At 42.8% G+C, this 15,313-nt stretch overlaps 1 protein-coding gene across 1 annotated transcript in view; it reads right to left on the reverse strand.

Annotated features, from left to right (window-relative positions):
• PTPRN2 (protein tyrosine phosphatase receptor type N2) overlaps window positions 1–15,313 on the reverse strand; it is a 1,688,755-nt gene that overhangs the window by 1,265,287 nt on the left and 408,155 nt on the right. Inside the window, 2 exon segments of the mRNA XM_030198706.1 lie at window positions 2,635–2,791; window positions 5,699–5,816. Coding sequence (XP_030054566.1) covers window positions 2,635–2,791; window positions 5,699–5,816 — 275 coding nt within the window.

A 15,313-nucleotide genomic window follows, 5' to 3' on the forward strand; every position in this document is an offset into this window, starting at 1 on the left:
ATAAAAGTGCCCCTTATAGCGCTATTCTTATAAGCGGGTGCCTAATGGTTTTATTTTCGAAAGAGAAGGACATCCATCTTTTGACATAAATCGGAAGATGGATGTCCCTCTCCCAGGGTTGTCCAAATCGGTATAATCAAAACCCAATTTAGGACGTCTCCAACTGCACTCCGTCACAAGGATGGCCAAAGTTCACGCGGGGCGTGTCGGAGGCGTAGCGAAGGTGGGCTTGGGCGTGCCTAACACTTGGACGTCCTTGATCCATAATCGAAAAAAACAAGGATGTCCCTGACGAACACTTGGATGTTTTCACCCGGACCTGTTTTTCTTACGACTAAGGCACAAAAAGGTGATCGAAATGACCAGATGACCACCGGAGAGAATCGGGCATGACCTCTCGTTACTCCCCCATTGGTCACTAACCCCCTCCCACCTTCAAAAAACATCTTTCAAAATATTTTGTGCCAGCCTCAGATGTCATACTCAGGTCCATCACAGCGCATGCAGGTCCCAGGAGCAGTTTTAGTGGGTACTGCAGTGCACTTCAGGTAGGCGGACCCAGGCCCATACCCCCCTACCTGCTACATTTGTGGAGGAAACAGTGAGCCCTCCAAAACCCACCACAAACCCACTGTACCCACATCTAGGTGCCCCTTTTACCCGTAAGGACTATTGTAGTGATGTACAGTTGTGGGTAGTGGGTTTGGGAGGGGGGGGGGGGGGTTGGGGGCTCAGCACACAAGGTAAGGGAGCTATGTACCTGGGAGCAATTTATGAAACCTACTGCAGTGCCCCCTAGGGTGCCCGGTTGGTGTCCTGGCATGTCAGGGGGACCAGTGCACTACAAATGCTGGTTCCTCCCATGACCAAATGGCTTGCATTAGGACGTTTTTGACATGGATGTCTTTTGTTTCAAAAATTGCCAAAAGTCAGAAACGTCCATATCTAGGAACAACCAAATCTAGGGATGTCCAAATTTAAGGATTTGGACGTCTCTGACGGTACTTTCGAAATGAAAGATGGACGTCCATCTTGTTTTGAAAATATGGGTTTCCCCGCCCCTGGATTTCACCGTTTTGCAAGGACGTCCAAATTGCAACTTGGACGTCCCTTTCAAAAATGCCCCTCCACATATTCTAGCATGTCACTGCAAAGGATAGGCATTCACATGGGAAGGGCATGGATGGGTCATGGGCGTTCTGACTATTTCAGCACACGCTTTATTGAATATTATCAGTTAGGTGCCTTACTGCTGCATTTACGCACTCACATTTACACCTGAATAAAGTAGGCATAACTGGCAGCACCTACATTTTGACGCCTAATTGCCAACCTACACTAGTATTCTATAATGCATTAGGTACACAAATTTGCTGTTATAAAATACTAGCTTAGCACCTGGATTTTGGGCACTTAACTTATAGAGCCCTTCATGGAATTGCTCCCTTATTCTGTAAAAATTGCCAAAAATTGCATGCACAATTTAATTAAATGACAAGCTAATTAGTGCCAATAATTGCCTTTTTAACAAGCAATTATTGGCATTAATTAATTTTAATTGAACTTTACCTGCATGAATTTACGTTGAATTTAGAAAAAGGGGATGTTGAAATGGGAGGGGCATGGTGGAACAGGGGTGTTCCTAAAATTAACGGGTGTTGTTACAGAATAATAGAGATAGTACTTTTGCACTATGTTTCAGTTGGTGCAAATGACTGTGCCTAAAGTTAAGTGTGAATCCAGGGCATAAGAACTAGTCTGTAAACCACACCTAACTTTAAGTGCAGCTTACAGAATAGCATTTTTTGGCACCAAAAATAGAATCTAGCCCTAAGCACTTACCCCTGGATTCCATATAGTGCGCCTAGAGTTATACGCGGTTCTGCACATAAATCTAGGCGTATTCTATAACTATGTGCACAGATTAATTGTTTTAACAAGCTGTGAAGCGTTAACAGCTCTAAAGCAATAACGAGCACTAATTGGCAAAAATTAGAATTACCCATGCACATTGCTAAGCATATTCTGTAATGTAGTGCGCCTAAATTCTAACGTGCGCAGGCAAAAATGGGCATGCTTAGGGGTGTGGAAATGAGCGTTTTGTGGGCATTCCAAAATCTATGCACGTTGTTATAACATATGGACCAGTGTGCATAAATCCATGTACAGGGTTTTGCACCAGCTTTTCGTTGGCACAAATGGATGCACGTAGATTTATGCTTATGAACTACGTCTAAGCGTATTCTAAATACCACATGTAAATTTGCTTAGGCGTAATTATCTAATGTGTGTTAATTTTAGGCGCCATGCATAGAATCAGGTCCTTAACGTATTATCATAAAAAGGCCCATAAGTTCCATGAGAAACCCTTTGCTGCTTCATTGCTGGATCCTACCATGCACACTGCTGTTTTTTACGATACAGAACTATATGCCACTCAAACATGCTTTCAAGATTCATAATAAAATGAATTTAAGGAAATTAACGGAAATGTGTACTAAAATGAAAGCCGTTTTTGAGAATGTCAGTAGCTGTGGTGTCGTATCTAAGAACATGGCAGCATGCATTGTTTCTTTTCTGTCTGTGATACTTGTAGCTTGGTTTAAATCTTGCTTTTTATGCAACAATTGTTACCATAATTGGGGGATTTTGGACCTTTGTCCTCTGATACAGATTCGAGAGTGCTGCTGACTGAGGCATGAATCCCAGGTATTGCTGAAGTGACTTGGCAAAGTTCACATCCTTCTCCAGTTCATAATTTTTTCCATTTTCTGTACTCTGCTTTGAAGCCCTGTGCATAAAAAATAAAGATAATTTACTAGAGAAGATTAATGCTCCATAAGACCAATAACAAATTCCATTAATTCATAATTTTGAACCAGAGTTCCTAATGAAAATATCTGTCCAGGGGGGAGATCCTGCATGCATCAAATCAGTATATTTGTTCAAAAAGTTGGATACAGTCAAACAGAAGGATGACAATTACTCATTTTGGATAAGAGAAATCCGGGACAGTTCTCAGAACAGTTTATTTTCACACAGCTCATATTTATTTTAGATAATGTATGGTCAGTTTTTCATCTGCATGCAAGCAATCACACGTTATCCCCAGATTCTATATAGTGAGCCTAGAGATCCGTGCCAAAATCCAAGCGTATTCTATAACAATACACATGGCTTAACAAGCTAATTAGTGTTGATAACAGCACTTAACAAGCAATAATGAGCACTAATTAGAATTTGCTTGCACAAATCGCTAAGCGTATTCTGTAAAGCAACGTCCCTAATTTCTAACACATGCAGGTGAACAGGGGTATGGTTATGGATAAGGAAATGGGCGTTTCATGGGCATTCCGAAGTTTACGCTCGTAGTTGTAGAATATGGCCCCGTGCGCTTAAATCTACACGCTGGGATTTACACCACATTTTCATTGGTGTAAATGGAGGCATGTAGTTTTAGGTGCTGAGAAATCAGTATTCTATATACTGCACCTAAATCTAGGCTCTGCTTATAGAATTCACTTAGTTGGCACTGATTTCCACTCTGAGTTTTTAGAGCCATATATAGAATCTCCCCTATGGTGTCAATTCTACAGATGGGTGCCTCTCTTTAGATGCCCCAATGCTGCACAGTGAGGGTCTATTCTAGAACAGCATCTGAGTGCCCAGATGTCATTATAGAATACTAGCATAACCCTGTAGCCATGGGCCCATAGTTACATCAGTCATGGACCTGGCATAACTACAGGCACACAAATGTGCAAGGGCATGCTTCTTTCAGTACTGTATTTACTTGACTATAAGTTGAAAAATTTGTGCTAGAAAAATCATCCAAAAAAACGGGGTCATCTTATATCGGTAACATCCATATGAATTTGTACCTTGGGAGGGGGTCCAAGGTACGAAGAGGCACTGACAGTAGATGCAAGTGATGGTCGCAGTTCTCGCATGGACCACACAACTCCCTGGCCACTTGACAGTGCAGAGATCCCAGGAACAGTGTTACAGGAAAGGCCCTGATTCGCCTCGGGGCTGACTGGGCTGCATTGCCATGGATGTGTGTGATGTTATCACATAGGCATGGCAATGCAGCCTATTCATTCGCAAGGTTTCAGCAGAGCTGGGGCTGTTCTTGCAGCACCAGCAGCTACCCTCAGAGCCTCTCCATACCTCGGACCTCCTTCCAAGGTACAAATTCATATATTTAACCTATGATTACACTAAGAAAATTACACCCCTATGTGTGGTTGGGGGAGGGGCATCAGAGAGAGCATGCTGGATATGTGTGGTGGGGTATGAGTGAGGCAGGGAGAAGGACATGATGGACGGAAAGGGTAGTGAGTGAGGCAGGGAGAAGTGTGTGTGTGTGGTCTTGACTTATACACGAGTCACACCAATTTTAGCCATTTTAGTCACAAAACTGACCTCATGGTAACAAAGTAGATGACAACAGATAAAGACCTGTCTGATCTATCCAGCCTGACCAACAAGATAAACTCATAGTATAAGGTATGGTGAGATACCACATATGCTTGTCCTCACTCAAAGGTTTATTAGATGTCTGTATGGAAAACCATATCCCAACTTCTGGATTGTCATAAACCTTTCTCGTTTAAACTTTTAATTCTAGGCCCTGATGGCTTGCCTCGGCCTATCGACAGATACAAAGCCAAGCTGCTTAGGATCCTTTTACACATTCCTATTGAGACAGTGTGCCATTGTTGGACAGACTTGTCCAAAATTGATTATCTTATATAGTGGAACTCCTTATGCTTAATAGCTAAATATAACAGAGTGGCGGTGGACCACTCAAGAGCATTACAATCATATGAAAAGGTTTGGGCTCCTTTAGCTGAATTCTCACATTACCCTTAACATTACTTGGCTTTTTTTCTACTTCATAATTTCTAGACTATGTTAGTATCTTGAAGCTTATTTATATTGCTTGAGTATTGTGAGTTTTATATTGGTTACACCACACATTCCCATGTGCATTTGTTCACTAGTTAATTGCTTTTATATCTCAAAAACCTTGAATAAAAATATTGAACTGAAGAAAAGGATTCTAAATAATTTTCTCATTGATATATTGTATATACGATACATCACTATTTTATAGTGAGAAACGTATATACAAAATAATCATCCCAAAGAGCCATCAATGGTTACTTAATAGAAAGACCCAGAGGCCACTCAGTCTGAGCCATAGGAGCCAACTCTGTGGGTGCAGTGGTGCTTGAGCACCCCCAATATTGAGAAAATTCCTTTGCATGTGTCCAGGGAGGGGTTATTTCCATTGGGCTTAGCACCCCCAATAATTTTGAAAAGTTGGCTCTTATGGTCTGAGCCACTACCAATGGTGGAACATCTGGGAATAGAGACCCACTGACATTTTTCTTATCCTGCAAAGACAGTCAGCCCAGCTCCAGGACACAGTTTCTCAAATGAAAAACTCTCTGTACACCACTGAAAGTCATAGAGTAGAGGCCACAGTCCTAACCTACTTTCAAGAATCTAAATGTTGCTCTTAAAGCATTATCAATACTTACAAAACAGATTCTTTTGTGAAGTGACAACTACTGTTGCCAGGATTTCAGCAATAAATGCATCAATTACGTTATTAGCAACATAAGTTCATAATTTGCCTCCATTCAGCACAACAGCAACAATGTGGATAGTGAGAAAGCAAGAAATTTACCTTGGTTTGTTGGATCCATCAGACGAGATTGTTTCAGGATACGGGCTGTAGACTTTAGGGATATTGGATAGTTCACTGGCAATAACATGCTGGGTATAATCATCCTGCCAAGTTAAACCTGGTTAATGTGGGCATAAAAATAAGAATGTTAGCAACTCCAATCTGCAATTGTTCCTATTACTCTTACATACAGTGTCTGTCATTGGAAGCTGTATTTACTGCAGTGCTTTCTTTGCCTATTTGATTATAGTGCTTGACTAACTGCAGATTCTCCCCCCTGCAGACTGTTCTTTTATTTGGATCTCTCTATATACACAAACACTGATCCTGGCAAAGTGTTCTCTTCTGGGAAAGCAGTGGGTGTTGTGAGGGGGTTCAAGCACAGAGTATTCTTGGTGTAATTGAGTGCTGACGGTTGCCAAAATAAATCTTAACCTTCTAACAAGAGTCCCTTTGACCAGTCAAGAGTGACGTTCAGCTCCACTTGTGGCACTCTTGTGGGCAGGAACCTTTCACAAGTATCTACAGTAAGTGTAAACATTATGAATGAGACATTTTCTTTAATGAGTATTCCACGCTCCGGAATTTTATACTGAAGCTCCATCCACTGGCCCTAGGACTGAGTGTTTTTCCCTTAACTTTTTTTGCCCAGGCTCTTAAACTGGATTTAAATCCTGGTCTCATCAATGCTTTATCAACTAGCTAAGGCACCATTTAAAATTACAAAAAGGTAAATCTTAATAAAATGTGAGTAGTATTTGTAATCATATTCATGGAGATTACTACACATTAAACACAGACTTGAATGAACAATCTTTATAGTCTAAGAAAAACATCTTTCCATGTACTATGCTAATAATTTTATTACCGGATATCAGGGCTTAATTTGTAGACAAAAAAGGAAGTGGAAATGTGGATCGGTGGGGGGGGGGGCATCTCAATCAGGCTGGCCAGGAGCTAGAACTCTGTACTCTGTTCTACTTCTGGCATACTCTCTCCCCTCCTCTTCCCTTCAGATTACCTAGAGGAGGAGAATGAAAAAGAACAACCCTGCTGCTCATCACCCTAGTAAACCAGGAAGTGATTCTGTAGCCAAGACCTTCCCTCCAGGGGATGCAATATCCTCTCATACTGCAGATATGTCTTCAGGGGCTTCTACCCTGGAGGGAAGGGTTAGAACTGCTATTTTAGTTGGCAATGCAGTCATTAGACATGTAGATACCAGGGTGGCTGGTGGACCGGAGGATCACTTGGTTACTTACTTGCCTGGTGCAAAGGTGGCAGACCTTACACATCACCTAAATAGGATTTTAGACAGTGTTGAGGAGAAGCCAGCTGTCTTAGCACATGTGGGTACCAATGACATAGAAAAAAGTGGGAGGGAAATTCTGAAAGCCAAAGTTGAAATCCAGATTCTCCAGAGAAGCATTTTCAAGAATGCTCCCCATTCTATGTGCAGGACCCAGGAGCAATGTTCCCTCTGAGGACTGAGTTGACGATATCTATCTCCGGGAACTTTACCAAACCTTTTTTAAACCAAGGTACACTGCCTGCTGATACCACATCCTCAGGCAACGAGTTCCAGAGCTTAACTATTCATTGCATGAAAAAATATTTTCTGTTTGTTATAAAAATAGTACCATATAACTTCTTTGAGTTTCCCCTAGTCTTTGTACTTTTTGAAAGAGTAAAAAGTCAATGTACATTTACCACTCACAATTTTGTAAACCTCTATCATATCCCCCCTCAGTCGTTTCTTTGCCAAGCTGAAGAGCATAGGCGCCCTGTATTAGAGGCTTGGGGAGGCTAAGCCTCCCCAGCCAGAAGTTACTATTAACAGCTGGATCAGCAGTTTCTAAATTCAGCGTCTTTCTCTTCCTCCAGACCAGTAGTCTCTCTCTTCTTTGCAGTGCCCCACGGTTTCTCCGCTTTTCCTCCCCAGACGAGCACTTGGATGACTTTACCTGTTCCTGTTTTTCATATGACCAAGCCACAAAAGGTTGCCCGAACTGACCAGATAACCACCGGAGAGAATCAAGGATGACCTCCCCTTACTCCCCCAGTGGTCACTAACCCCCTCCCACCCTCAAAAAAACTCTTTAAAAATATTTTGTGCCAGCCTCCACCCCCATCCCGCTCTCTGTTGGAGTTCCTCAGGGATCTGTCCTTGGACCCCTTCTTTTTTCAATCTACACCTCTTCCCTGGGCTTGCTGATCTCATCGCATGGTTTCCAATATCATCTTTATGCTGATGACACCCAGCTTTATCTATCCACACCAGACATCACTGCGGAAACCCAGGCCAAAGTATCAGCCTGCTTATCCGACATTGCTGCCTGGATGTCCAGCCGCCACCTGAAACAGAACATGGCCAAGACCGAGCTTATCGTCTTTCCACCAAAACCCACTTCTCCTCTTCCTCCACTCTCTATCTCAGTCAATAACACCCTCATCCTCCCCGTCTTATCTGCCCGCAACCTCGGAGTCATCTTCGACTCCTCCCTCTCCTTCTCTGCGCATATCCAGCAGATAGCCAAGACCTGTCGCTTCTTTCTCTTTAACATCAGCAAAATTTACCCTTTCCTCTCTGAGCACACCACCCGAACTCTCGTCCACTCTCTCATTACCTCTCTTGACTACTGCAACCTACTCCTCACTGGCCTCCCACTTAACCATCTATCCCCCCTTCAATCCGTACAGAACTCTGCTGCACGTCTTATATTCCTCCTGGACCGATATGCTCATATCACCCCTCTCCTCAAGTCACTTCACTGGCTTCCGATCAGGTACCGCATACAGTTCAAGCTTCTCCTTCTAACCTACAAATGCACTCAGTCCACAGCCCCTCATTATCTCTCTACCCTCATCTCCCCTTACGTTCCAACCCAAAACCTCCGCTCACAGGACAAATCTCTCCTCTCAGTACCCTTCTCCACCACCGCCAACTCCAGGCTCCGCCCTTTCTGCCTCGCCTCACCCTATGCTTGGAATAAACTTCCTGATCCCATTCGCCAAGCCCCCTCCCTGCCCATCTTCAAATCTTAGCTCAAAGCCCACCTCTTCAATGTTGCCTTTGGCACCTAACCTTTATGCCTCTATTCAGGAAATCTAGACTGCCCCAATTTGACTGCCCTATTTGACTGACTGTACACTTGTCCTTTAGATTGTAAGCTCCTTCAGCAGGGACTGTCCTTCTCTGTTAAACTGTACAGTGCTGCGTAACCCTAGTAGCGCTTTAGAAATGTTAAGTAGTAGTAGTAGTAGCCTCTATGCCAGCCTCAAATGTCATACTCATGTCCATCATAGCAGTATGCAGGTCCCTGGAGCAGTTTTAATGGGTGCAGTGCACTTCAGACAGGTGGACCCAGGCCCCCCCCTACCTGTTACCCTTGTGGTGGTAAATGTGAGCCCTCCAAAACCCACCACAAACCCACTGTACCCACATCTAGATGCCTCCCCTCACCCGTAAGGGCTATAGTAATAGTGTACAGTTGTGGGTAGTGGGTTTTGGGGGGGGGGGTTGGGGGGCTCAGTACACAAGGTAAGGGAGCTATGTACCTGGGAGCAATTTGTGAAGTCCACTGCAGTGCCCCCTAGGTTGCCCGGTTGGTGTCCTGGCATGTCAGGGGGACCAGTGCACTACAAATGCTGGCTCCTCCCATGACCAAAGGGCTTGCATTTCATCATTTCTGAGATGGTCGTCCTTGGTTTCCATTATCGCCGAAAATCAAAAACGACCAAGTCTAGGGATGACCATCTCTAAGGACGACCTAAATTTTGCGATTTGGGTGTCCCCAACCGTATTATCGAAATGAAAGATGGACGTCCATCTTGTTTTGATAATACAGGTTTCCCCGCCCCTCCACCAGGACGTTTTGCGAGGATGTCCTCAGCAAAACTTGGGCGTTCCTTTCGATTATGCCCCTCTTTGTTTTTTTTTTTTGTTTTTTTTTATTTATATTTTCAATGATACACAATACAATGTGACCATGCAATTCACATTTAGATCCATAAACAGAAAAACATTTCAATTAACACATAAGGAAACAATGAGAACATTTTTTTTGTCCACATAAAAGAAAGAAATTGGTTCCAAGATAGGAAAATTTTTTAAACAAAAGTATTAAATTAATAACGCAGTTGCTACCTCTCTGTTTATACTCCAGCCTGTTGTGTGGGAGGGCATATAACATTCACTTCACCTCTAGCATCTAGGAAATCTTTAAGCTGTTTAGGGTCCACAAATTGAAACTGTTTACCTTCAAACATTACATTGCAAATACAAGGAAAACGTAATACAAAGTTTGCTTTAATGGTCTCAACTCTGGGTCGCAGTTCCAAAAAGGCCCTGCGTCTCATTTGTGTTGGCCTAGATAAATCTGGAAAAATCCTAACCTTGGAACCCATAAACAAGCTATCTAAATGTCTCAGGGAAAGCCTTAGTACTGCATTCCGGTCTGGTTCCAACACAAAAGTGACCAGCATAGTCGTCCTGTGAGTGATTACTTCCAAAGAACTTTCCAGGAAGGAAGTAAGATTCATTTCTGCCTCCGTCCCTCGTATAGGAAATTCTCCCCTTGTTCCCTTAGTGTTCCAGATATAATGAGCCCGAGTTATAGGAGGCAATGAGTCTTTATCCATTCCCAGTAAATCCGTCATATATTTTTTCACCATGTCCATTGGAGAAATTAAAGGAGATTTGGGGAAATTAAGGAACCGAAGGTTAAGTCTACGAGCTTGATTTTCTAGGTATTCTAACCGTTTATGTAGAAAATTACTATCTTTAACCATAACGGATTCCACAGTCCCCATTTCTTGAATTTTAATGTCCAAACTTTCAGTCTTACAGGACTGCTGCGCAGTCACTTGTGCCTGTATCAGAACGGCTTCAGAAAGAATTCTAATATCATTAGTATTTTCTTGCAACATTTTTTGCATAGAGGAGTGAGTGTCATAGACCATATCCCAAAGTGACTCAAGCGTCACATTTAAGGGTTTAATTATTCCACCTGCTGGTACCGAGGTGTGGGATGGGGACTCAGTACGTGATAACTTATTCACAATATGCTGTGGTAATACCTTTAGGGCCAAATCGGCCGAAAACGCCTGGTCCTGTGTCCCAATCCGATTGACAACAGTCCTCCCCTCTAACAGTTGCGGATTCAACACTCCGGTGTCCGTTTCTGCTCGGGCTGCTGAAAATAACTCACTCCCCGGCTGTGGTGGAGCCCTGCGTTCCACGGGGCTCAGAGAAGCCCCATCTCCGCTTCCCATCGACGTCAATACGTCGACGTTTACAGAGGGAGTCGATGTGCAGAGAGGACCCGGTAGCGCCGTGGGAAATTGCAGAGTAGATTGTCTCAAACCCGACGATGGTCCAGGAGTCGAGGGGACCTCCTTTACCTTCCCCCTTCGCTTCCCCATTAAAAACGAGGAATCGTGGGTCTCGGAAGAAACAGCAGTCTGCAACAAACAATCGGAGCCACTACAGGTGCGTGCGTTCAGAGCGCCATCTTGGAAAAAGTCTATGCCCCTCTTTGTATACATTTCCAAGATCTAAACTGATTCAGAATATAGCAGCTAAACTACTGTTAGGCAGCAAGCACAGAGAAACAGAGAAAAATGAAGGCAGATAAAGATCATATTACCTATCCAGTCTGCCCATCCATGCCATCTACTCTCCCTTTCATTCCCTTAAAAATATGTACTTGTCCTAATCTTTATGGAATTCAGATACTGTTTTTGACTACCAACTCCACCAGGAGGCCATTGCATGAATCCACCACCCTTTCCATGAAGAAGTATTTCCTCAGGTTGCTTCTGAGTCTATCCCCTTTCACCTTCTTCCTATGCCCTCTCTCTAGAGCTTCCTTTCAGTTAAAAGAAACTCGCCTCCTGTGCATTTGTGCCATGCAGGTATTTAAATGGCTCTATAATACCTCCTGCCTGTCTTCCAAAGTATACATATTCAGAACTTTAAGTCTGTCCCCATAAGCTTTATGGCCAAGACCACTGGCTATTTTAGTAGCCACCCTCTAGACCAACTCTATCCTGTTTACATCTTTTTGATGGGAGAGTGTATGTGCACTATTAACTAAATTACATGGCTCCCTATTAAAAAGAACTCTATATTCAAACTGATAACCACTATTTTGAAAGTGATTTATGAGGAGAAACCTCAGTACTTGAGAAATAGGATTCAAAATTATACCACCATGAGAAATGTGACCTCCTGCCAGTGTAATCTGTTGCAATTTTCATACTTTTAGATCAGCATTGAGGGAAAAGAGAGTACTTAGGGTAAGTGGACCATTAAATTGGAGTAAACTTCCATTACGTTGAGGCAGTCACTGTGCCTTATTTTTAGAAAAGATTTAAAAAAAAACATTTTTGTAGAAATGTAGAAATTTGTGTGTGTTTTATTTTGTTAATTTTAAAATTCTATGGTATTTTATTTCCTTTGTACTATAATAGTTTATTTTTGTGATTCTCTTCATTCTATTTCTTTTTGAAATAGAAAGGAAATTCTATAAGGTATTCCTAAATTAAGGCACCCATTATGCACCAATGTTTACAGAATACTAGCACTTATGTATAAGATTGGCTCAACTGAAAAACTTTTGCATAAGTGCTAAGTTTTTATTCCATTCTATCCTCATCCTTCTCGATCTATCTGCTGCTTTTGACACTGATGATCACAGCCTACTCCTTGATTCGCTGTCCTCACTTGGATTTCAGGGCTCTGTTCTTTCCTGGTTTTCTTCTTATCTCTCCCAGCGTACCTTTAGTGTATACTCTACTGGATCCTCCTCTACTTCTAATCCACCGTCAGTTGATGTACCTCAGGGATCTGTCCTTGGACCTCTTCTTTTCTCCATCTATACTTCTTCCCTTGGTACTCTGATCTCATCCCATGGTTTTCAGTATCATCTTTACGCTGATGACTCCCAGATCTACCTCTCTACACCAGAAATCTCAGCCAAAATCCAGACCAAAGTATCAGCCTGCCTGTCTGACATTGCTGCCTGGATGTCACAGCCATCTGAAACTAAACATGACCAAGACTGAGTTTCTTATCTTTCCTCTTAAACCAACCTCTCCTCTTCCCCCATTCTCTATTTCTGTGGATAACACTCTCATCCTCCCTGTCTCATCAGCTCATAACCTTGGGGTCATCTTCGACTCCTCTCTCTCCTTCTCTGCACATATTCAGCAGACTGCTAAAACCTGTCATTTCTTTCTCTATAATATCACCAAAACTCGCCCTTTCCTTTCTGAGCATACTACCAGAACCTCTCGCATAGACTATTGCAACTTGCTTCTCACAGATCTCCCACTTAACCATCTCTCTCCTCTTCAATCTGTTCAAAATTCTGCTGCACAATTTATATTCTGCCAATGTCGCTATGCTCAAATTAGCCCTCTCCTCAAGTCAATTCACTGGCTCCCTATCCAGTTCCGCATACAGTTCAAACTCCTGTTATTGACTTATAAATGCATTCACTCTGCAGCACCTCAGTACCTCTCCACTGTCATCTCTCCCTACACTCCTCCCCTGGAACTCCATTCACTGGGTAAATCTCTCTTATCTACACTCTTCTCGGCTACCGCTAACTCCAGACTCCGTTCCTTTTATCTTGTTGCACCATATGCCTGGAATAGACTTCCTGAGCCGGTACGTCAAGCTCCATCTCTGGCCGTCTTCAAATCTAAGCTAAAAGCCCACCTTTTTGATGCTGCTTTTAACTCCTAACCCTTATTCACTTGTTCAGAACCCTTATTTTATCATCCTCACTTTAATATTCCCTTACCTCTTGTTTGTCCTGTTTGTCTGTCCTAATTAGATTGTAAGCTCTGTCGAACAGGGACTGTCTCTTCATGTTCAAGTGTACAGCGCTGCATACGTCTAGTAGCACTTTAGAAATGATAAGTAGTAGTAGTAGGTGCTATTCTTTAAACATGGCAGACATGTCAGTTAGGGCTACCTCTCCCTTTACTAAGCTGCGATAAACAGTGGCCTTAACATGCCCTTGCATGGATCTTTCCCATGTGCTGTCCTTTTCAACTGCGGGCAAGAAAATGGCTGATTTTCCATTTTCCCAATTAATGGTCATGCGCTAATGTTGCCATTAGTGCATGGCCATAAACAAAAATTAGTGAGTCCTTACCATCAGCTTGAAGGCGGTAAGGGATCGCATGCTAATGCACTATTCAGTTAGAGCCCTCTTACAAAGACACGCTAGCGGTTTTAATGCATACAAATATTTAGCGCATGCTTATTTTTAGCGCGCACTAAAAATGCTAGTGTGCCTTTGTAAAAGGACCCCTTAGTTAGCGATGATGTGGCTGCACTGATTCATGTGATTATGCCCTCTCTCCACCCCAGACATGCCCCTCCGAGAAAAATGTAGGAATTATTTTAGTGCATAGTTACGCACACACATTGGTTTTTTACCACAGGAAGCCTCAACATGTATCATAGTAAGCTCTTAAGCTGCACATCCCCATTCTATCAACCTTTTTGTTTAGGTGACGTGAAGATGCATTTTCAATATGACGTCTAAGTCCAAATTTGGGCATTTTGCTCAAAACGTCCAGAATCCGAATAGTAAATATAGCAATTTTAGAAACAGAAAATGTCTGTCTTTTTTTTTTATACATGGCCACAAGCAAGGTATTTTTGTGCTCTGTGTATTTATCAATTTGGTCCATTTCTGAAAAAAAAAGACCAAATGAAAAATGCACAAAATCATGCCATTGGAATGTAGGAGGAGCCAGCATTCTTAGTAGACTGGCTACACAGATATCCCACCAGAGCAGTGGGGCACCCTTGTGGGCATTGCAGTGGACTTCACATAAAAGCTCCCAGGCATATATCTCACCATTGCCCCCTTATATTGTATAGTATGACCTCCAAAACCCACCAAAAACCTACTATACACAACTATACACCTTTATAATAGCCCTTACGGCTGCAGGTGTCACCTATATTTATTTATTTAGATTTTGCTCACACCTTTTTCAGTAGTAGCTCAAGGTGAGTTACATTCAGGTAATCTGGATATTTCTCTGTCCCAGGAGGGCTCACAATCTAAGTTTGTACCTGAGGCAATGGAGGGTTAAGAGACTTGCCCAAGATCACAAGGAGCAGCAGTGGGATGTGGGTACAGTAGGTTTTTGGTGAGTTTGGGAGGGCTCACACATTCCACAAGAGTAACAGAGTGGCTTATGGACCTGGATCCCCTTCTCCACAGTACACTGCACCGACCACTAGGCTATTCCAGGGACCTGCTTGCTGCTCTAATAGGACTGGCTATAACATCTAAGCTGTTATAGAGGCTGGTATGTACTGTTTCTTTTATATCTTTGGGGGTGGGAAGGGGTCAGTGACCACTGGGGGAGTAAGGAGGGTCATTCCTTTATTCCTCCAGTGGTCATCTGGTAATTTTGGGCACTTTTTGTGACTTAGTCTTTATTAAAACAGGTCTCGTTCAAAACATCTTAATTTTAGTCCTGGACATTTTCATTTTGTTCCATTATGGCTGAAGAACGTCCATGTCATAGGAATATTCAAACCCCACCCTTACCATGCCCCCAACATGCCTCCTTGAGATT

This window comes from Microcaecilia unicolor, chromosome 1 (assembly GCF_901765095.1).
Source record: "Microcaecilia unicolor chromosome 1, aMicUni1.1, whole genome shotgun sequence".
NCBI lineage: Eukaryota > Metazoa > Chordata > Amphibia > Gymnophiona > Siphonopidae > Microcaecilia > Microcaecilia unicolor.